The sequence below is a fragment of the Osmerus mordax genome, chromosome 12 (genome assembly GCF_038355195.1).
Source record: "Osmerus mordax isolate fOsmMor3 chromosome 12, fOsmMor3.pri, whole genome shotgun sequence".
Taxonomy (NCBI): domain Eukaryota; kingdom Metazoa; phylum Chordata; class Actinopteri; order Osmeriformes; family Osmeridae; genus Osmerus; species Osmerus mordax.
In genome coordinates this window covers 7,580,038-7,604,610 of record NC_090061.1, presented here as the reverse complement: position 1 = coordinate 7,604,610, position 24,573 = coordinate 7,580,038, and the positions used below count along the sequence as shown (strand labels likewise).

Sequence of the window (24,573 nt, the reverse complement as noted above, 5' to 3'; positions counted from 1 at the left end):
ATATGACCCATGAACTTTCCCTGCTACATACCCCCCCCCCCCCCCCCCCCCCCCCAATCAGGGTGCCCCATCCAGGAACAAGCTTCCACTTGACTGGGTAGTTGCCTCTCTTTCTACGACTGACCATAAGTCAACCCCTACACCGCCCCCCACCACCGCCTCCACCAGTCTCTCCCCCACAACCACTCCAGGCCGCTACATGTGCTCTCTGATAGCCGGTGAGGAGTGTGAGGTTGGGGAGGGGGGACACAGCCATATTTGTGTCAGGCAGATACACACTTCACTCACTCTCACAAAGGTAGACAGGAATGGCAGGTGAATATACATACAGGATGTGTATTCACACATGCATATAACATGTGAAACATTCTTTGTTCTTGGAGAAGACTGCAGTACTGGTGTTGATGAAGTACTGAGTAGACATAAAATGGATGTATTATGTTGGCAGCACTAGCAAATAATACATTGTGATGAACATCGTCCCAACATGAACAACTAATGAAGGATGATGGGATGAGAGGGTGTGTTTACTGCTTACCTCTGCATCCCAGCTCGTAAGGAGGCCGAGTATCGCCAGTCTGCATTAGGCGCCTTGGGCTGCAAGAAAGACAGAAAGAAAGGAGAAGAGAGAGTCTTAAGTACTGCAAGAGATCACACTGGTAAAACCCAATATCCTCTCATTAATAAGTCATGCCGTGAACTGCTAGCATGAGCAGAACACACACACAAGAACACACATACACACACATAGACACTCTTCATAGCTGTGACAGCTTGCCTCTGCCTGTGGAGAGAAATGAGTGATGAGTTGGAGCTAGCAGCTTCCCTCCTCTCCTCCTCCCTTCCATATTGCCTTCTCCCTCCCTTGTCCTCTGAGAGAGGAATGACTTTGAGACATACAGCTCTTTCTCACAGTGGTGCCCAGGCGGTCCACTGACCCTGCCTCTATGACACATGCCCACAGGCCAAAACACCCCCGGGCCAAACCATGGAGTCTGAAGGTGGTACGCTCCGTTACCACAGAGACCCAGCAGAACTCTCACATTGCTGTATGTGTTGATGGACTCCATTAGAGGCTGCAGCTGTCCACCTCTTCACCTTCCTCCATCTCTCCTTCTCCCTCCATCAGCTGTACCCATCCCTAAATTACCAGATAAACGTTTCTCTGGAAGAGGAATAATGGATTTTTGCCTCTGAACACCTTTTCCTGTTTTCTTGAGTATTTACCCTCCTCCTTCTTTTGGTTTAATCTATTTGTATTCCCCTTTATCTGTCACGGTTTCTTTTACTCCATTCTCTTATCAAAATGACAAGTGTCATTGTTTGCTTGAGTTGGTCCAACAGACCTCACCATGGCAACCACAACGGAGCCCTTCTCACACCGCGCATCAGCCTCGGCATCTCTCCCCTGTCAAGGTCACAGGTGGAGGAGATGAAGGTTGGGGGGGGGGCAGCATTAAGTTGATGTAGATTTAACCCTGGCAGGCTCGCACCTGGACACGACATCTGAAATCAACATCACTAGAGAGCTCCGGGTGGAGCGAGTGACACAAAACACAGCCTAGCATCCCTCTAACTTCATCTGCTACCAATCTACAATAGACAGTTTCACATCCAACACAGAATACAAGGCATGGGTTTTTAAAAGCTCCATATGGATGTGTGCCTGTTGTGTCTGTTTTGAGAATACTGAAGTACCATTTGCTGAAACGTTTCTCAATCCACATTAGCAGTTATGAAATAATCAGTTTTGCTTCCAAAACTGCTGAAAACCATATTGTTTAGGTTGTATGTTATCTTGTGTTCTGTACTAAAATGTTAATAGTTGTACGTCATGATGACACTGACATGTATAGTTCAATTTAACGTCTGGATTTAGCTTCGTACCGCCCTGCCTATGAAAATGGACCTTTAACCACAGACCCAGAGTCAGATTACCCTTCCATCAAACACAATTGGATTAAAAACAACCTGACCATATTTTGTCTGCAAGACAGATGTTCACTTCCTACCGACGCTGAAACAACCTCTCTCTTTTTAACTCCATTAAGGACACCCATCACCCTAGAATCTAGTAGCTTCCCCTAATAAGAAGCCCACAGTATCTCCTGGGGGTCATTTACACTACGACACAAATACATGCACACACTCCACATAACCTAACAAAGGGGAACCAAAATAACACATGTACAGCTACAATATCATACTGGGTGAAATTGTAACAAAACAGAAAAGACTCATGATGTCAAATTTCAATCAATTCAAAATGGGAGTCAGGTGGCTGAGCGGTTAGAGAATCGAGCAAGGCACTTCACCCTACTTGCCTCGGGGGAATGTCCCTGTATTTACTGTAAGTCGCACTGGATAAGAGCGTCTGCTAAATGACTAAATGTAAATGTAAAATAAATTCGACGTCACACCAATTAAAGGCCCATTTTTACACCGTCCTTGTCATATTTATAGCGCCAGACATATATTCAACAGCCCAGGATTATTTGAACTGTTATGAGATATATGTACTTCATTACAAATGAAGGCAGATTGACTTTAAATGGCGTTGGTAAATGTTTGCCCTGCTGGTACAACAGTGGCCGAGGGGGAGAGTGGTCTGCCAGACCGTATGGCGATGTTTGGCTTAATGAGAACGAACACGCCAACACACACACACACACACATACATACACTAATGGTTAGACCAGCATCTGGACGCTGAACATGTCCGCAGTCTCCTGCTATCCCATGAGAACACGCACACACACATACAGACACACGGGAATGCATAGGCTCAAAGGAAATCAGTGAGCTATATCTACAGCCACACCCAGTGCATTCCAAATAGACAAGGGTTTCATGGTGATGATAGAGAAGTGATGCATTCAGATTCTATATCTGGAAAGAATAAAGTTAGAGGACAAAGAGAGAAATAAAACAGCCCATGGCTTTTACTTGTCCTTAGTCTCTGTTGAGTCGGTGAGGATGCACAGAAATGGCTAAACAAGGCCCTGGGTTTGATTTGGCCTCCACATCCTCTCTCTCTCTCTCTCTCTCTCTCTCTCTCTCTCTGACTCTCCCTCCCTCTGTCTCCAAGTGGACACCCCTCGCATGGATACAGTGATCGCACCTCCGCCGTCAACACGTTGTCCAATCACTTCTCTTCCCCCGCCCAAACCGCACCAAACCGACCAATCCGGAGGCAGAGACGATGAAACACGTCCCTGCCACTAAATTACACAGCGAGAACAAACATGACTGGCATTTAATGAGGAAAATGCTGGGGGATAGAGGGGCTATTATCTAAGCTTTGCTTTTATATCTCTTTTCATTCCCCACCCCTACTCAGACTCTTCTATTCTCTATTCAATCGTTTTTATTTTCTACTAACAGCCTGCCTATACAGATTTTGGGTCAAGACAATATTTGGGTGCAATTTTTCCCAAATATGGTCGGTTTTATGGTCTCTCTTAAGTGTGGTGTTTTTTTAAACAGTCTAATCTAAATATTTACCCCATTTGGATTTTCATCTGCACAAAAGCTGCGTGTCCAAAAGGCAAGCTTCCATATTTCTACCCATTTTCTTTTCCTCTTCTGTAAGAGCAAGGGAATGAAAACTGCATGTCTATCTTGGTTCGATCTGCCTCTCCGTGTCTGACTCACCAAGCGTGATTGTTCCGTGTCGCAAACGCACGTGACCGGTGGGATGTTTTCGTGCGGTGGGACCCACAGCTTTCTGAGCCAAGAGAGCGTAACTCAACTGGTGAGATGGTCTCCCTGTCCAGAGCTGGCTGCATAGTAGCCTGTTCGTCTGTGCTCATTGGCCCAGAAGGATGTGGAACATCACAGTGGTCCAATTGTGGCAAGCCGTGTTGGGACCTAGTGGACTAATTGCTCAAGTCCTTGAGAACTCTAAATCTCAGTAACTTGGTGCTTTCACAGAGTACGCCTAGAGTGTACATGCTGTAGAAGCAGAGCTCTCAATGTAATCGTTGGATGGTTCCTGTGGAGGCTGCTGCTACTGAGCACACTGAAACTGTGTGTGTGTATTTGTGTGGAAAGAGAGAAAGACAGAGAGATACTTTCCCTGAATACAAATGCTGATTTTTTTTTTTATGACAGCTCTCTAAACGACCATGGAGGGAAGAGGCGTATAAACCTCTGATACCTGAATCATCAGAAACAAACAACAGCTCTCTGGCAAGAACCAAGCCTAAGCACACACACACACACACACTTTGAGAACGGTGCACCTACCACCCACTCAAACAAATACACACCTCAGACAAAGAAACCTTTTTTTACATTAAAGGCTCCATATGGTAGGTAGAGAACATAGAGTACCCTTAAAGTATTTTCTGTGTGTACATACACAAACAAGAGTTTTCCAGAAATAATTGCCGAATTTTGTTCATGTTTACCAATCCTGTCTAGCAGACAAAAACAAAGGATGAAAGGAAGAACTAGGAGTGGCACTGCAATTTCTGGTTTAAAAAATAACTCTTGCAAACTGAATACGAGAACACGTTCTCTTTTTATACTTCCACCAATATCTACAACAACAATGAGCTGTTTTCATGGCAAAAGTCTTTGTTTAAAATGTAACAGATCCAACAGAAATGAGCAGCCTCTATAACCAGAGATTCCCTCTGACTCTCAAACACCATCCATCTACAAGCACACACACACACCTGGCGATTCGCATAGCATTGTGATACACAAACACACACCTGGATAGCAGAGGTGGCATCTGGCATACTGAGTCGCCGTACAAACATCTGGCTCTGGCCGCTCTGGCTGGTGACGTATCCAGAGCCCCAGGTGCCGCTGTGAGGCCGGCCTGTATTGTAGAACATGAAGGTGTCGCTCCCGGAGGTGGCCGTCAGACACGTCTTATAGCAGTACGTTTTGGTCAACGACCCGTTTCCTCGCACCTCTATGTAATGAGGCTCTACTTTGAGGTCCCGGCGCAACGCAACATTGTTATTGGGTACCCCTCCGCCTCCACCGCCTCCACCTCCTCCACCCCCTCCACCTCCTCCACCCCCACCTCCCATGGCTGTGGTGCCCCCCTCTGGCATGCTCTTCTGGGAGACGCAGCAAGGGGAGCAGGAGCCCGGCTGGGTGCAGTAGGCATGGCAGCGGACAATGGCGAGCACAACCACCGTGACCAGGAACACGAAGGTGGTGGCACTCAGAGCGATAATGAGGTAGAGGGTGACGTTCGAGAACATAAGGGGACTGTGTGGCCGGATGATGCGCTTAGGGTCAGGGGTCAGCTTAGGCGGCAGCTCCATGACGGCCACGGTGATGGTGGCAGTGGAGGAAAGGGGTGGCAGGCCGTGGTCGCTCACCAGCACCGTCAGCAGGAAGGAGGTGGAGTTGTCCTCGATGACACGGCGAGTGGTGCGGATTTCACCTGTGTGCTCGTGTACTTTGAACAGGTCCAAGTCTGCGGTGGTCTGCTCTAGGGCGTAAACCAGCCAGGCGTTTTGGCCCGCATCTCCATCCCACGCCAGCACCTTGGTAACCAGCACCCCGGCCTCTGCGTTCTTCATCAGCGTCTCCGTGGTGCGCGTGCCGTTTGCCGGCGGGTGCACGATCCTGGGCATGTGGTCGTTCTGGTCCATGATGTAAACATAGACGGTGGCCACGCGGCTGAGCGGTGGCACGCCGTTATCCTGGGCTTTCACCTGGAAGTGGAACTCTCTGAGCTTCTCAAAGTCGAATGCTCGCAGGGCGTAGGCTTCGCCCGTGTTGGGCTTCACGCTGACGTAGCTGGCCACGGGGATGCCGTGGTTGTTGTCGTTGAGGACCGTGTAGGTGATGCGGGCGTTCTCGCCGGTGTCGGCGTCCAATGCCTTCACGACGCACAGCGAGGCCCCCGGGGCGTTGTTCTCCGTCACGTACACCGTGTAGGACGTCTGCTCGAACCGCGGCGGGTTGTCGTTCACGTCCGCAACGTCCACTTTGAAGGTCATGTGGGACGACAGGGCCGGTGTGCCGCCGTCGACTGCGATGACCGTTACGTTGTAGGAGGAGATGGTCTCTCTGTCTAAGAAGGCTGAGGTGACAATGGTGTAATGGTTTCGGAAGGACTTGATCTTGAAGGGCAGGTTGGGCAGGATCTCCAGTGTCACCTGTTTGTTCTGGCCGGAGTCGCGGTCGTTGACGCTGATAAGTGCAACCACGGTATCGGCCCGTGCGTCCTCTCGGACTGGACTTGAGAGGGACGACAGAACAATCTCAGGGATGTTGTCATTCACGTCTAGGACTTCCACCACTACTTTACAGGGAACTGCCACTGGAGATGGGCCCCTATCCATAGCCTGTATGTACATTTCATAGGAGTTGGTCTCTTCAAAATCAATGTTGTTCTTCACACGAATTTCTCCTGTATCTGTGTCCATTGAGAAAATATGTCTGACCCTCTCTGGGGTGTAGCTACTAAAAGAATAGGAAACTTCCGCATTTGAGCCCTCATCTGGATCTGTTGCATTTAGCTTTATCACCAGGGCGCCTTTGGGCGAGTTCTCCGACAGTTTCACTTTATATACAGAGCTGTCGAACTTGGGAACGTTGTCGTTGGAATCCTGGACAAGCACATTGATTTTAGCAGTGCCAGTGCGCGGAGGGGTGCCTCCGTCCACAGCTGTCAATATTAACTGATGAGACGGCGTCTGCTCACGGTCAAAAGGCTTTTTGAGAACGAGCTCAATGTGCTTGCTATTGGCCGTGGGCTTATTGGAATCCAGCGCGAGGTGTTCGTTTGGGCTGAGTCTGTAGAGCCGAACTGAGTTGGAGCCGTCGTCCGCATCCTGTGCGCCCTCAATGGGGAACCGGGACCCAGTGACCGCGGACTCTGATATCTCCAGCTGGTATTCATCCCGGGGGAACTGTGGCACATTATCATTGGCATCCAAAATCTCCACCTCCACGTTGTGCGCCTCGAGCGGGTTCTCAACAACCACCTCGAGATTGAGGAAACAGGTGCCACTGAATTCACAGAGCGTCTCGCGGTCTATGCGGTCACTCACCGATAGCTTTCCTGTTTTATGATTTATGTTGAAATATCTCCTTGCACTGTCCGAGGTGATTCTGATGCGACGGGCAGAGAGCTTTTGCAGGTCCAAACCCAAATCCCGAACAATGTCACCGACCACAGCCCCGTTCTCCAGCTCCTCGGGAATGGTGTAACGTATTTGTGCATTTGTAAGGCCACTGAGTACAAAAATCACTAAACAAAAATAAAAAGGCACATATTCCTTTATGCTGTAACAGCATCGCGCAGCCACAGCCATTGCAAGTAGGCAGGATCCGCAGACGGATTACAGAGCTTTCCGCCTTTTTAGCTTGTGCGTCCCCACCCGCCACATTAAAACCGGGGGGGAAGTCCGTTACTCACCCCCTACTATGTGCAGGACGACCAAAGCATCCTCTCCGGTAGAGGTGCCTGTTTTAACAGACAATTTTCCGGTACACCCATGTTTTTCTTTGTTCGTTTGTCTGATGCTTGTTTTCTCCTCTCTGTCCTCCGCGCGCGGCTGACTCTTGTTTCCCTCTCATGGGTGCTGCCTCTCTCTCTCTTACTCTCCTTTTCCTTCCCCTCCCTCTCTCTATCCCTCTCTATGTGATGGTGTCTGTGGGCTGCGGGGGAGGGGGAGCCTTTTGCTTGAGCGGTGCTGGCTGCCTTTCAGCCATTTAACACAGTCAAAAAAATTAAAATAAACCTTTATTCCAACATTGGTAGCAGTAACTCAATACATCTTAATCGATTTGTATTTTTTCTTAACCGTCAGTCGCGGGTTTTCAATGCGCACACACATGCATTCGAGCACTGTTTTTTTTTTTTTTTTTTTTTTTCTGAGAGAGCGGGTGCCACCGCCCTTTTCATTGTGTGCTGGGATACACTGCCTAACGGATTTATCGGTACGCCCTGGCAATTTCTTTCCTCGTTTTTATGGATCTAAACTTACAATCGCACCAAATCTCAACCAAAACGTAGCTAAGATGACAAAAATGATACACGATAAAACACACACACATAGCTAATAAACACACCTATGCAGGAATAAAGATTCCTAATCACACATTTCAAAAATGCATTATTATAACCATGTTTCAAAAATACACAAAAAGATAGAACAATGACAAACAGTAGCCTACGAATTCAAAATAACCAGACATAATTAGAAACATGGGTGATAAAAGAGGTAAAAAACGTCAACGTAAAATCTTCAAAATAATCAAAGGAATATAGGTTGCATTTTTCAATGTCTTTATTTTAATTTTTCTCAATTAGCTCTCAAATAAATGCAGGATCTGTGCACCCTCTGGCACTGTTCACGAGCACTGAGCTGAAAGGCTATCGGGAGATCATTGACTCCAGTACCCCCTCTCTTTTTTGCCCCCGAGACTGACAGCTGCAGTGGTCATTTACTGGAACTACAAGCATATTTGGCTGCTCATTTAATATCCCATTCCTGTCCTCTATAGTTATCATCCTTCCTGTTCGTTGCCATATGAACGACGTTCACTCGGGGTGACCGACCGATGCAAACCAGGTCACCTAGATGCCGGGTACTTGCCCCATCACCAAATCTGTCAAACACACTAGCGTGGATCGTCCTGTCAAACCCACATTGCTCAAATAGTTGGGGCCTGCTTCATGCATGTGTATGTTGAGGATGTAGTCTAGGAAACGGACATCGACAACGTGTTCTTGCTGGAGCCTGCAGTTTGATTGTTTAGGCCATGCAAGATTATTCTAGACCGAAGCTGAGATATAAGGAGAGGCTTGTTCACTTTCACATTTCTCTCTGGGAGAAAATACCACAGTCGTCAATGGTAATTTAATAGCTACAAAGACATTAATAGAGACACAGTCATGGCCCCTGTCGGTTTGATATACCTGCATTGATCCATTAAAAAGTGGACCTCGGCCACTATCGTCGAGACGTGTGTCCATTTATTGAAATGCAGTGATAGACTAGCCTTTTAGTTCATATAGCAGACACCACAGGGCGTTCGATTTCTATAGATATACCGTTTTTGCTGCTCCATACTCTATTTTAATCATTCAAGCCTGCACATGCACATTGGGTGGGGACGAACTGCGCATGACTGGTAGCAGGTGGTCTGCCAGTGGCGTTAAATGCCCAAATCATATTGCTGAAACCCTTCTCCTAATTAGTACATTCTGAACCCATGTACCTCAATTAGATTCCAATTTAAATCGGATTCTACTCAATTAGGAAGGCTCCCCTACTCCTATAACGCGATCAGCACAACAAAGTGATGGGGAGGATCTTTCGACACATTCTTTTCTAGACGACACAGCTGTGGCGGCACATTCAGAATGAATCAAGGCCGGGGTATTATATCAATCTCTGTTAGCGCGGAATGGCCCGTGTTGGATACTGCAACCAGACAATCGTCTTTCAAACTAGTTAAATTGATTTGATGGAGTCTAACTGTAAAATGGGAAGTGAAAAGCCTTCCCCATGGGGACAGTCTAAGCGACCGAATAGGTGATGTTCAAGAAAGCTGAGGTCACAAAAGCAAACATCCATATTGTGGAAGTGTTGGAAAGTTTTGAAAGTGTTAAACACTTAAAAACATGAAAGTTTGTATTTTTTGTGTGTTTCTTTTAAAGGTTAACTGGCAAACAACCATATCCGGTTGAAACAGTTATAAAAAAAAGATTTAGTAAAAATCTGCAAATGTTCCCCATAGTGTCGCGTTGGTCTGGAGCCATGTGGCCTCAAAGGCAGCCTGATTCACCAGGCCACCCGGCCACGGTGTCCGCCCAGCCGCATACATACTGTAACCGTTAATCTCCCTTTGCGGATCCAACTGTCCCCCATAGACCATACGCCCACGGCGTTGACAGTCGTTGGCAGGCCGAGAGATGGGAGAACGCCGATGAGTCACTCATACGCTGCGGAGAGGATGGAGCGACTCTTCACACTCCCGGACGAGGCAGTTTTTTGTTGTTGTTTGTTTTGACTTTATTTTTTCTTCAGGTTTTGACGGATGCAGATTGACCTTTTTACTGTTTCTTTCTGTACACCTCTTCCCTCATTTCCCACCCTCGATTTAACTCTGGAGATGAAACGACGTGGGTTCGGCCCATCCGTACTCATGTGTCTTGTAGGCAATCGAGCCGCGGCTGTACCCCTGACATTTACCAGATTTTCCCGGTGGGACGCGCGCTCTGTGTGTTTACGGCAATTTGAGAGAGATGAAAAGAGGCGACTGTTATCTCGTCAATTACACACGCCGCCGGATTTACACCTGGCATTTCCACCCCACCCCGCCGTCTGCCCCTCCCTCCCTTAGCTTCTCAATTGCTTCCTCCCTACAGCGATGTAACTCAGGGGCAGGTAACCAACATTTTGGTCTTTCTCTTTCTCTCTCTCTCTCTAGACCTGTTAGAATGGTGCCCATCTGCTCTGTCATTAATTGCGAGCCGCAGAGCTGTGAATTATTTCATTTTTCACTCAAGGGGCTACTGATTAAGTTATCTCCATTACTCCAAACATACAAACAGACGTCTGTCTCGCTAGAACAGAGACACGTCCAAAGAAACGTCCTTGTAGTCTTAAATTACTCCCAGATCTACTCTTGGTCTTTACCCTCAGCAGTGACTGCAATGGATATAACACCTTTATATATATATATATAAATAAATAAAAACTTTCTGCATCAAATGCTTCATGTACCCCCCTCTCTCTCCTCCTCTTTCCACCCGCTCCCTCTTTCTCCAGATGTGCCCTGTGTCTGTGTGACATCCGTTGCTCCAGCTGGGGAGAGATGTAGCCGAGGGGCTCCTAATGCCATAGCTATCCTACTCTGGGGAGAGAGAGAGATGAAAGGCAGAGAGAGGATATATGATGAGAGAGACTGACAATGGAGAGAGAGAGATGAAGCAGGAGGTAAAGGAGAGAGGTAGGTGTCTGATTTTTCTCAGCACTCTCCTCTCCACGCCAGAGGGTCCACACACTGCCAGAATAATAAAATCTTGCCATTCATTATGCAAGATGGAGGACATATTAAGAACAAGCTCTCTGCTAACACTCTCTCATTAATGGGCAGTAATCGGGCCGCTTTAAAAGCCATTCGTTTGCTCCCCTAAGCGTGTGCTGTGCCATGTGGCGTCCCCCCCTGTTGGTGAGTCACATGTCCAGGCCCACAGAGATCCACGGAAAGATGGGCCAGAGCTGGTGTCTGTCTGTGTGTCAGGCGCACAGACACACACACGTTCTAAGGCTTGAGTGCTGGCCAGACCAGCCTTTTTTTAGTAATTGTGAGCTGCCATCTTGTCTGGTGTGCTCAAGGACAGGGCTGATGACATCACTGATGCTCTCCAAGTCCAAATACTTTCCCTTACTGTATCCATCTGTCACAGTCACGCATTCTCTCTCCCTCTCTCTCTCTCCCTCCCTCTCTCTCTCTCTCTCTCTCTCTCTCTCTCTCTCTCTCTCTCTCTCTCTCGCGCGCACACACACAGAAAATGTCTTCGGGCTGTTCAGTAGGACATTAATTGCAGTGCCTGTGCAGCCAGGAGAAACGGGCAGAGCAATAAAGATGTAGTAGTGACAGAGGGAAAACATCCCATCATGACAGACAGCAGAACATGTATCATACTCTAAAAGGACCTCTGGGTAGCCACACATCTGCATATCAACAAATAAACCGATGAACTAAGACACAAGATTGTTACGTTAAAACCAGTGGGTGAATATAACTAAGAAAATAAGGTGTTGTTCAGGAAAGGAGAGAGAGAGAGAAGGGTGAGGGAGTGGGTGTTGTTCTATCTCACTGCCAGAAGCACAACGCAGATGTTTCCTGTGAGAGGAGAGTATGGAAGAGATACATATAGATGTACTGGGCCCTCTATTGGTGTAAAGCAATTACTGCAGGGGAACAGAATGATGCTGAAATCTAGTCCCAGACAATCCACTCAACTCAGCTCCACCCCGTACGCTCAGTCAGCACTGAAACCTGATCTCAAGCATTAGTGAGAGAGAGAGAGAGAGAGAGAGAGAGAGAGAGAGAGAGAGAGAGAGAGAGAGGAATGCCTGAGGTCACACCCCTCTTCCTGTTCATCCTCTCCTCAAACGTCTGAAAAGCTGACTGTGAAGGACGGATCGAGGCCCCCTCCAGAGGAGAGAAGTAGAAACGGCAGACCAAGTAAAAAAACGAAACCATGCAAAGACAATGCCAAACATCACGTTTCATACCAAATATAACAGACTGAAATACTGATACTTGAGTTCAGACCTAACTACTAGAGAACTAACACCAAATAGCAAAAAAACACATACATATTACAATGACTTCACATTTAAGAACCTTTCCATATCAAATCTCCATTCCCTGACTGCATTCATCCCTGTCCCCTAGATGCACGCAGTGGGATAGAAAGCCTGCCCTGCATGCTTTCGCTTCTGCCTTCCCCCATTGTGTACCTCCCTTTCAGTCTAAAGGGCATGACAGTGCTGCAAACGACACAAATCCCTCCTCCTCTGGTCCTCGGAGAGGTTAATCAACACACGGGCTGCCCTCGTGCTGCCTGAACAACAAATCAAACAGATTTGTAGCTGCCGTGGCGGTAGACAAAGCTATCGGAGAGAACAGGCAGGCAGGCAGTGTCTGCCCCCCCGATCCCGCCCCTCTAAGGACGCCGAGTTGTGTTTGCACATGCTAGAATCAGGCGGAAGGACTCTGTGATCCTGAGTACGACAAAGCTCTATCTAAAGCTCTGTCATAACAGCCTAACACCACTAAGAGGATTTTTGCGCGGCGGGGGGGGGGGTACATTCTGTTCTCTTGTGACCATCTCTACTCAGCTCCTTTAGATTTCCGCTCAGTTTCTGGTTACATATTTAATTTGTTTTCTCTTCCATCTCTCCATCAGAGACTCCATCTCTGCTTTGCTGTTTCACTCTCTCCTTTGCGCACCCCTGTGTCCCCCTGCTTGCACTTCCTTCCTGCATCGGTCTCCTGCTGCCCATCCCAGGGTTTGTTCACCACTCCCCCCACCCTTCCACCATGCCCCCCCCTTCTCTCTGTGGCTCATTAGCACACCTGGATCCCCCTCTCTATCTCTTTCACTCCATCTCTCTCTCTCTTTTCCTGTACTCCTCTCTTTCTTGTTCTCTTAATCTCTCACTCTCTGTTCATCCTAGGCTGTCTGATGAAGATGATAATGATTGGCTGCCTGAAAGAGGTGGGGGATGGCTGTGCTCTTGCAGCTCTCAGAGAGAAACAGGCTGCTAGTGACATTACCATGGTCGAGCACCATCACCATGGTTACAGCAGCTGTAAGAGCTCTCGCATCTCCCCAGAGCCACGCCCTTGTCAGAGCAAAACAGGAAATGACAGATTCACACAGGTTCATAGTAGGTTAGTGTGTGTATTCATTTGTGATTAAATATTGAATGTAATGAGGTTGGGGTGTGGCATGTCGGACATTTTAAATAGAGCAACCATGCGCAATGACAACCGCAGAACCCCCACTCTAAGGTAGGCAGTCCACTGTAAAATCAACCATGATGCATTTCAAAAAAGCTTGGGGCTGACAATGATGAAATGTTTTTGGGTCATGTTTTTTGGGTCAAAGTTGTTGAACCCATCTGGGCGTGTCTTGACCCTAAAAGGCTGAGGTGGTTGCCACCGTCTTGGCAGTAGAGGCAAAATCCTGTTACAATGATATTGCAGCACTTAGCCAGTTACCTCTCCTAGGATAATGTACTTAGTGAATCAATAATTTAATGCATTTTGCAACAGCGAGTTGCAGTAGTGGAACAGGCTTTTATAACCAACCCAGACTTGACGCACAATAGCTCTAACACACATTGTTAGGTAACTCACACATTTACACACATACATTACATGCAATCCAATCATAGTGTAGACACACACATAATACAATTCCAGGAAGACCCACTTATATTGTGTAAGTAACACACACATACAACACACACCAACACAGACACAGTGACCTCAAGTCTTGTAGTTAAGCCCGTCAACCTTATTCCTCCCCGAGCCTTTGCCATTGGTTTAGCATTTGATTGACAGCTGGGTAGCCTGTGTAGCCCCAGTTCCTCCCTCCTTCCCCCCTTTGCCCGGCCCCACCCCAACACCCCAGCTCTGCCCAGGCTGCAGAGCTAAAATCCCAGAGACTCTGTCCACCACCCAGGGCCTCCCTGCTGCAGCGTTGAGCGGAAAATTACCAGCCCCTCCCCCCTCCTCCCCTCTCTCTGTCACTCTCTCTATACCCCTCACACACACACACACACACACACACACACACACAAGAGCATGGAGAGCTGTAGCTTACAAACCCCATACTGATGCGTTCAAACACATAGCGGACAGCTCCAGGCATTGTTTCAGGAACCCATATTGAATGAAATGCAGTGTAGAGAGAGAGCTTGGCAATGTAGAGAGAATCCATCTCACACACAGACTCACACTCAACACATTAGGATTCAGACTGTTCTTTGAGCGCCCTGCAATCTTTAAAACACACACTGCTGACCCACTTACACACAGACACAGTCGCTGCAGTGTACTCATGCCCCAATGAGATCACAGAGAACCCCAGCCATGTCTGTGTCATGGACACAGAGCAAAACAAGCATGTGACCATGACAGCAACAGCGGTTGACTCCTGAAACAAGGCCAGAAAACAATCTGGATGACTAACACTGAGACGCTAGAGCATCAAATAACAAAGAAAAATAACTCTTGATTGAATGTAGCATTCAGAGCCAATTGAATGCTGCACTTGAACCAACCACCATTTTAATTTGACAAGTGGAAGCACGACACATAGCAGCACGTTATCTTTAGAATGAAAAACCTTATTTCTTATCATGACAATCAGATCTGCTTTTTACCATAGACACAAAGAGGGATGCAGGTGTTGCCCTGAAGCAAGTTTGGCGTGTTAATGAAAATGGGTGGAAGGGTGTTTACAGAACGCTTAGGCTGATCGCACGCAACGTCCACGGAGACCAATTCTAATTCACCCATCCTTTCCCTCAGCTGCTCCCCTCTTCCTGAGAGAACAGGGCGGGCAGTGAGCAAGGCATAAGGGGGGAGGGGAAGAGAAAGAGATAGTAGGAAGGGAGAACGCAGAGGAATACAGAGACAGGGAGAGGAGAATGGAGGGATAGGACAGAGAGGGAAGGAGAGTGTGTGGGAGGTTGTTAGAGAGAGAGGGGGATGGGGAGAGAAGAAGGTCTAATTATAGTTGAATGGGAAAGAGAGACAGCAAGTCTGTGAGGGAGAGAGGAAGTAGGATAGAGCACAATCAATATGGAGGTCTGGAAAAGACTGAGAAAGGAAAGACAGGGATTGAAGGGGAATGTAATGTAAGACAGAATAAAAAGAGAAAAATTACTCGTGCACCTGGCAATGAGAGACAGGGTGATACAACACTAAGCCACTTGAAGGAAAATGTAAAATAAAGGTTTGAGAGAGACTGATAACTGTACACACACACACGCACCTCCTGAGAGCTGAGGCATCTGCTGAGGCTCTTTACTGCTAACTCATGAATACAAATCCTCTCTGATTAAGCCCACCACGTAATAGAATCACAGCTCTACATTATAGAAAGCAGCAATACATTCAAATAAGTGTCAGAATCAAATAGACTTATGTTCCTATTCACTACATCATCACACACAAACAAGACTGACTATATAATATGAGGATGCTTGAAATAGATAAAAGCTTAAAGTAGATGATACCCCAAAATGAAAAAAAAATTCAAAAACAGACACAATGATATTTCGAGATATGTGAGAAAGTCATAAGATATCTTAAGGTAAAAATATAAGATAACAACAGTAGCTTACTGTTGACTGTTGACAATACTGACTTTTTTACCTATTGGAATCAAAACAACAGAGCACGTCACAATAGTTGTTTCGAATGTAACAACATGCGCATGTGCGTTGTGACCACAACATAACTACTGAAATAGGCGCGTGTTGAGCACCATGGACAGCAACTTCATCGAGTCGCTTTTATAAGCCTGGCGCACAACTCAAAGCAGTAACATAACGAACGGCTTGAACTTAATAAAGTAGAAGCCATATCGTAAAGGCAGGCCTTAACTACATTAAGATGCGAGTTTTCATACCTTTTCTTTGTTGGGTAATGTCTGAGTCCGGTTAAAAGTGTCTCCTTCGTTAATACTGATCAACTCCGCATCCACAGGCGGAAATGGTGCCGGGAACACCACTACGTCACTCTTCAATGTGTCTGAGCTGAAACACACGTCATACTGCTGAGTAGATTTAGAGTAAGACCAGCGCCCGTCAGGGTGTGTGGTGATCATTGGAGGGCTGTATCTGTTGAAACTATCCTCTGTCCTGTGGCATTTTACAGCTATTAGACTGATGAGGCTCAGTAGAAAGATCACTGACACTGAGGCAATGGCGATCAGCAAATACAGGTTTAAATCAGAAAAGCTCTCCTCCTTTAGGGGCACATGTCTGAATTGAGTCTTGATTTCTCCTGTGCTTTCAACCACCACTACATCAATAGACACCGTGGCTGACAGTGAGGGCTCTCCGTTATCAGAAACCAATACCACCATCGGGTGAGTTTTCAGGTCATTGTCACTCATTCTCCTCTTAGTCCGTATCTCTCCTGTGCTGGTTCCGATTCGGAAGAGGTTGGTTCCCTTGGGCTCAGAGATGTGATAAGAAAGCAGCGCATTGTAGCCAGAGTCTGCGTCTACAGCCCTGATCTTGGCCACAAAGTAGCCCGCTTCAGCAGAGTAGGGAATGTTCTCAGAGTTAACAGAGCCGTGCTCAGAGTAGGGCGCGAGAATCCTGGGACTGTTGTCATTTTCATCCAGGATAAAAACGTTCACGGTGACGTTGCTGCTGAGCGGAGGAACACCAGAGTCTGTGGCCTGAACTTTGAACTGAAACGTTTTTGTCTCTTCATAGTTAAAAGACTGCAGGCTGACTATATCACCGGTCTCTGAGTTTATATTGATAGCTGAGGATATTGGAATTGTTTTTGGTCCACCGTCTAATAATGTGTAAACTGTCTTTGCATTTTCATCTGAATCTGGATCAATTGCAGTTATGGTATGAATTATATCTCCAACTGGACTGTTCTCTTTAACATAAATATTAATCAGTGATTCTGAGAAGCGTGGTGCGTTGTCATTGACATCAGAAACGTGTACAGTAAAAATGCTGGTGCTGGAGAGAGGCGGAGTCCCTTCATCCGTAGCTGTAATGGTGATATTATACTGAGAAACACTCTCTCTGTCAAGAGGTCCGTCTACAACTAATGAATAATGATTTTTATAAGAGTTCTTAATTGTAAATGGGACAGATCCAACTATGTTCAGCTGTATGGCGCCATTTTTATCAGCGTCATTGTCTTTGACAGTTATCAGACCAACCATTGTCCCTAACAATGCATTCTCTCTTACCATGTCAACTAAAGATGTTATTGATATCTCTGGTGGATTGTCATTAACGTCAGTAATTTCTACCAATACTTTACAATAAGAAGCTCTTTGGTTCGGACCTCTGTCTTTAGCTTGGACTCTAATTTCAATGGCATTGTTTTGTTCGTGATCTAACTGGCCTTTTACTGTGATCTCTCCGGTGGCTGAATTTATGGAAAATACGTCAAAGCTTTTGTCATTGTCATGGTTAATGAATGAGTATACAATTTCCCCGTTCAGCCCTTCATCTGAATCATGAGCCTGAACCGTGATAACAGAAGCATCGTATAGTGTGTTCTCGGGTATTCTAGTTTTATAAAGGGTTTTGCTAAATATGGGAATATTGTCATTAACATCCTGGACATTAACAATTATCTGTAATGTTCCTGATCTCGGAGGTTTTCCTCCATCTACCGCGGTCAGAGTTAGCTTGATAACAGGCTGTTTCTCTCTGTCCAAGGCTTTTTGCAGCACTAACTCAGCAGACACACTCTGGTCTCCTCCGCTCTGTACATCTAGGGAGAAATGTTCATTCGGGCTCAGCTTGTAGCTCTTTACTGCGTTAGCACCGACATCTGCGTCATAGGCACTCGGTAACATAAACCTCTCACCTGAAAACGCAGATTCTGATACATTCAAATATGTATTGGATGTCCGAAAAGAGGGTGCATTATCATTTATATCCAAAACATTAACCTCAAAGCGGTATAGATTCAATGGCGAGTTCACAATGGCTTCCAGTTCTAAAAAACACTTCACACTTCGGGAGCATAGCTCATCCCTATCTATTCTCTCCCTCACCGATAAAACGCCCGTCTTCACGTTTACATCGAAAAACCTCTTATTTGTCCCAGATATTTGAAACCCGCGATGTTCTAATTCAGATGCATCCAAATTTAAATCCCTCGCCAAAGGTCCCACAACGGTGCCCGGACTTGATTCCTCCGAGATGGAATACACAATCTGCGCGGAAGCCATACTCCATAGGTGAACAAGCTGGAGGAGGAAACATTTCCAACGGTAATTAACATCCATTTGGCGATACATTCTGTCCATCACCGGCTAACCAGATATTTTGGGAATCAAGGCGGTTAGCGCTCTCATCGTGGCTTTAAGTTTGAACAGAGAACATTTACTTGTGGAGATGAACAAAGCCCGCACTGCCTATGATCACGGCTCCGCTACTGGGCGGAGCGCTGCGAAGCCAGTCAGAAACCGTACAAGGTGGGTCAATAGCGACACCATCAGGCAAAATTGTCTTCAACAAGTGAGGAAGAGGATGACGAATTGCTCGATAATGTCAAACATACAGAAACACAGAAACAACTACACATTCATGTATTTAAAAAATAAATCTTCATGAAATGACATCAAACGGTTCCTTTTTTGATCTAGCTTACCTTCTCTTTACTTGGTAATGTTTGGGTCCGGTTAAAAGTGTCTCCTCCATTAATACTGATCAACTCCCCATCTACAGGTGGAAACGGTGCAGGGAATACTACCACGTCACTCTTGAGTGTGTCTGAGCTGAAACACACGTCATACTGCTGAGTAGATTTAGAGTACGACCAGCTCCCGTCAGGGTGTGTGGTGATCATTGGAGGACTGTATCTGTTGAAAGTGCCCTCTGTCCTGTGGCATTTTACAGCGATTAAACTGACGAGACTCAGTAAAAAGATCACTGACACCGAGGCAATGGCGATAAGCAAATACAGGTTTAAATCAGAGAAGCTCTCCTCTTTTAGCGGCACATGTCTGAATTGAGTCTGGATTTCTCCTGTGCTTTCAACCACCACTACATCAATAGACACCGTCGCTGACAGTGAGGGCTTTCCGTTATCAGAAACCAACACCACCAACGGGTGAGTTTTCACATCATTGCCACTCATTCTCCTCTTAGTCCGTATTTCCCCTGTGCTTGTTCCAATGCGGAAGAGGTTGGTTCCTTTGGGTTCAGATATTTGATAAGAAAGCAGCGCATTGTAGCCAGAGTCTGCGTCTACAGCCCTGATCTTGGCCACAAAGTAGCCCGCTTCTGCAGAGTAGGGAATGTTCTCAGAGTTAACGGAGCCGTGCTCAGAGTAGGGCGCGAGAATCCCAGGATTGTTGTCATTTTCATCCAGGATATAAACGTTCACGGTGACGTTGCTGCTGAGCGGAGGAACACCAGAGTCTGTGGCCTGAACTTTAAACTGGAAAGTTTTTAACTCTTCATAGTTAAAAGACTGCAGGCTGACTATTTCACCGGTCTCTGAGTTTATATTGACAGCTGAAGAGATTTCGAAGCTTTTAGAAGAACTGTCTACTGAGTAAATTATCTTTGCGTTTTCATCGAGGTCGGGGTCAAAAGCTGTTAAGGTATAAACCACAGCTCCGACTGGACTGTTCTCTTTAACATAAACATTAACCAGCTGTTCTGAGAAATGTGGCGCGTTGTCATTGACATCTGAAACGTGTACAGTAATAATGCTGGTGCTGGAGAGAGGCGGGGTCCCTTCATCTGTAGCTGTGATGGTGACGTTATACTGAGAAACATTCTCTCTGTCTAGAGAGCCATCTACCACTAAAGAATAATAATTTTTATAATTGGACTTCAGTTTAAAGGGAGTAGTACCAGGTAGCTTACAGTTAGTGATACCACTATTCCCTCCATCTTTGTCTGTCACTGTGACCAAGGCAACCACTGTTCCTATCTCAGCATTCTCTTTTACTGGGCTCATGAGTGACGTCACTGATATTTCTGGGGCATTGTCATTTATATCAATAACTTCAACTAATACTTTAGAATACCCACTGCGGGGTGAATGTCCCTGGTCAGTTGCTTGTACACGTATTTCATAGGCTGCGTTGTCCTCGTGATCTAAATGAGAGTTTACGGTAATCGCACCACTTTTTGAATCAATTGAGAATTTGTCAGCAGCATTCCCACCACGCTTCATAAAACTATAAATAATTTCAGCGTTCTGACCCTCGTCTTCATCTGTTGCCTCCAGCGTCAAAATGTTCATACCTATAACAACATTTTCATTCACACTAATCTTATAAAGTGTTTTGCTAAATGTTGGCGTGTTATCATTGACATCTACAACGTTAACAACAATCTGTAAAGTTCCTGATCTCGGAGGTTTTCCTCCATCTACCGCGGTCAGAGTTAGCTTTATAACAGGCTGTTTCTCTCTGTCTAAGGGTTTTTGCAGCACTAACTCAGCAGACACACTCTGGTCTCCTCCGCTCTGCACATCTAGGGAGAAATGTTCATTCGGGCTCAGCTTGTAGCTCTTTACCGAGTTACTGCCCGTGTCTGCGTCAATTGCTGTGGGTAGAGGATACCGATCCCCTGCGGACGTCAACTCTGATATGTTGAAAATATGATATTGCTCAAGAAATGCTGGTGCATTATCATTAATATCTAAAATCGCTACTTCAATGCGACGGAGAAGCATGGGGTTGCTCAGTATGGCTTCAACGTTTAAAAAACACTTTACCGTATTCGGACAGAGTTCCTCTCGGTCTATTCTTTCGTTAACGTATAAAATTCCGGTTCTCAAATTCGCCTCAAAATATCTCTTATTGTGGCTCGAAACAATTCGAATATCCCTAGATTCCAGTTCATGGACGTTAAGGTTTAAATCCTTCGCGAGATTCCCCACAAACGTGCCTTTGTCCACCTCCTCTGATACCGAGTAAGATATCTGCGCTGCAGACCAGTCAGCTAAACAAAGAACGGCGAAACATTGAATCCAAACGCATTTTCTTTGTCTTCGACAAGCCATCGCTGCTTATAATGGACAATATAATCCACGATCCATCAAGCCAGAATTTCGAAAATGGTATGTAATGCTATTTTACAGGAATGTTTATCGTGGCCTGCTCTCTACATCTAAATAATCGAGAGTAGCCTATGTCTTAAACCAGCATTGAAAAACAGTGACGAAATACGTTTGTCATTCAGGGAGGTGGAGTCTGAGGGGGAAAAACAGCGAGGGACCACACTGTTTCCCATGGTCTGGAGCGACACCGTGAGTTTGCACGTAAGCCTACTTGAATTTCACATGCAGTCGCTAAAGAAATAGCCTACATAAGGAAGACTGACCTCAGAGTATGTCATGTAAAAATGTCAGAGAACGTTTTTTGAGAGAAATAAAGACATTGCATTTACGAAGGAGTTAACGTTATCATGGTTTCTACTCTCGAGATGAGTGCACAAAGTAGCGTTTGATATTAAAATAATACAGGCCAACAGAGATAGATTAGTCGAATAGTCATAGACAAAAAGATATGCAGCCGAAACAGAGGTCCAGATATGCTATATCACAACGTACACCAGTGCTGAAGCGCTTATCAGCCTGCTTCAGCACCATGGACAACGTCACGTCACCGCTTCACGCGCAGTTAAAGACAAAGGCCATCTGAGTTCAATATTACTTGATGAACTAACAATAAATCACAATGTTAAAGACACTAGGACTTTGAACACATCATGTTGGCTAACATAGCCTGCTTTACATACCTTTTCCTTGTTGGGTAATGTTTGGGTCCGGTTAAAAGTGTCTCCTTCGTTAATACTGATCAACTCTGAATCTGCAGGTGGAAACGGTGCAGGAAACACCGCTACGTCACTCTTCAGTGTGTCTGAGTTGAAACACACGTCATACTGCTGAGTAGATTTAGAGTACGACCAGGTCCCGTCAGGATGTGTGGTGATCATTGGAGGACTGTATCTGTTGAAAGTGACCTCTGTCCTGTGGCATTTTACAGCTATTAAACTGACGAGACTCAGTAAAAAGATCACTGACACCGAGGCAATGGCGATAAGCAAATACAGGTTTAAATCAGAGAAGCGTTCATCCTTTACTGGCACATGTCTGAATTGAGTCTGGATTTCACCTGTGCTTTCAACCACCACTACATCAATAGACACCGTCGCTGACAGTGAGGGCTCTCCGTTGTCAGAAACAAACACCACCAACGGGTGAGTTTTCAGGTCATTGTCACTCATTCTCCTCTTAGTCCGTATCTCTCCTGTGCTGGTTCCGATGCGGAAGAGGTTGGTTCCCTTGGGCTCAGATATGTGATAAGAAAGCAGCGCATTGTAGCCAGAGTCTGCGTCTACAGCCCTGATCTTGGCCACAAAGTAGCCCGCTTCAGCAGAGTAGGGAATGTTCTCAGAGTTAACAGAGCCGTGCTCAGAATAGGGCGCGAGAATCCCGGGACTGTTGTCATTTTCATCCAGGATAAAAACGTTAACGGTGACGTTGCTGCTGAGTGGAGGAACACCAGAGTCTGTGGCCTGAACTTTAAACTGGAAAGTTTTTAACTCCTCATAGTTAAAAGACTGCAGGCTGACTATTTCTCCAGTCTCTGAGTTGACATTTATAGCAGACGTTATTGAGATTATTTTCGAAAAACTGTCCAATAATGAATATGTCGTTTTAGCATTTTCATGCAGATCTGGATCCAAAGCAGTCATTGTGTTTATGACAACTCCAACTGGACTGTTCTCTTTAACATAAACATTAATCAGCGGTTCTGAGAAGCGTGGTGCGTTGTCATTGACATCAGACACGTGTACAGTAAAAATGCTTGTGCTGGAGAGAGGTGGAGTCCCTTCATCGGTAGCTGTGATTGTGACGCTATACTGAGAGACACTTTCTCTGTCCAGAGACCCGTCAACAACTAAAGAATAATAGTTCTTATAATTGGACTTCAATTTAAAAGGTACAGGCCCAACTAAGCTACACTTGGTGAGGCCATTCTGTTTTGCGTCCTTGTCTGACACTGTCACCAAAGCGACCACTGTGCCTATCTCAGAATCCTCTTTTACTGGGCTCATGAGTGACGTCACCGTGATTTCAGGGGCATTGTCGTTGACATCAACGAGATCAACTAAAATTTTACAATATGTTTTCCTTGATGAATGTCCGCGATCCATGGCCTCTGCTCTGATTTCATAAGCAGCCGTGTCTTCGTGATCTAAATTAACCTTAACTGTTATCACGCCTGTTTCTGGATGGATAGCAAATGCATCCGCATTTCTTGAACCACCTCGCCCTACCAGAGAATACACAATCTCGCCATTTATACCTTCGTCAAGGTCTGTAGCGGTCAGCCGTAATATTTTTGTTCCTAATGAAACATTTTCAGGAACACTGACCTTGTAAAGCGGCTTGCTAAACGTAGGCGCATTGTCATTAACATCTTCTACATATATAGTGATCTGTAAAGTCCCTGTTCTAGGAGGTTTTCCTCCATCTAGAGCAGTCAAAATGAGCTGAATCACCGGCTGTTTCTCTCTGTCCAAAGCTTTCTGTAACACTAACTCGGCAGACATACTTTGCTCTCCTCCGCTCTGTATATCCAGTGAGAAATGTTCATTTGGGCTCAGATTGTAGCTCTTTATGGCGTTAGTTCCAGTATCTGCGTCGTTTGCTATCGGCAGAGGATACCTTTCACCAGGGTATGCTGCTTCAGTTATGTTCAGTAAGTGTAGTTCTTCTAGGAAATATGGAGTGTTATCATTTATGTCTAAAATATTAACTTCAATGCGACTGAGATGCATAGGATTGTTTAATATTGCCTCAATGTTTAACGAGCACTTTACCGTATTCGGACAGAGCTCCTCTCTGTCTATCCTCTCGTTGACGTAAACTATTCCAGTTTTTAAATCCGCATCAAAGTATTTTTTACCATGTCCAGAAACGATCCTAAGACTCCTAGAATCCAGTTCCTGTAAATTAAGATTTAAATCCTTTGCAAGATTCCCCACGAATGTCCCTTTGTCCACCTCCTCCGATACGGAGTAGGATATCTGCGCTGCAGACCAGTCAGCTAAACAAAGCAGCGCGACGCAAGGAATGAACACAATTGCTCTTTGTCTTAGACGACCCATTGCTGTTGAAAACAACACGAATCCAGATAGGGATAATTTATCCATTCAGTATACAACATTCAGTTTTTTCAGACACAAGCCATTCCTTATCATTTTTGTAAGGCTCCTAGTCACAAAGGCAGTGTGACCAGTGACGTTTTATATTTCCAAGAGGTGGAGTCAGAAAACCAGTGAACACATTCACTCAGGCGGTCTGCTG

The 24,573-nt window shown here is 45.9% G+C and overlaps 3 protein-coding genes across 8 annotated transcripts in view; all 3 read right to left on the bottom strand.

Annotated features, from left to right (window-relative positions):
* LOC136953779 (protocadherin alpha-C2-like) overlaps nucleotides 1-24,573 on the bottom strand; it is an 86,419-nt gene that overhangs the window by 15,463 nt on the left and 46,383 nt on the right. For 3 of the 6 annotated variants that reach the window (XM_067247182.1, XM_067247183.1, XM_067247184.1), the window contains exon 2: nucleotides 539-597. In XM_067247182.1, coding sequence (XP_067103283.1) covers nucleotides 539-597 — 59 coding nt within the window. Of the gene's footprint in view, nucleotides 1-538; nucleotides 598-4,721; nucleotides 7,386-16,153; nucleotides 18,533-24,573 lie in introns of those variants that run through there. The other 3 variants (XR_010877997.1, XM_067247180.1, XM_067247181.1) reach the window with 2 other exon arrangements.
* On the bottom strand, nucleotides 18,877-21,258 carry LOC136954404 (protocadherin alpha-2-like). Its single transcript, XM_067248037.1, has one exon. The coding sequence runs from the start codon at nucleotides 21,256-21,258 to the stop codon at nucleotides 18,877-18,879; it is 2,382 nt and encodes a 793-aa protein (XP_067104138.1).
* LOC136954402 (protocadherin alpha-2-like) lies at nucleotides 21,434-24,374 on the bottom strand. Its single transcript, XM_067248036.1, has 2 exons — nucleotides 21,996-24,374; nucleotides 21,434-21,448 (listed from the first exon to the last, which is right to left on the bottom strand). Exons 1-2 carry the CDS (start codon nucleotides 24,372-24,374, stop codon nucleotides 21,434-21,436), a joined length of 2,394 nt encoding a protein of 797 aa, XP_067104137.1.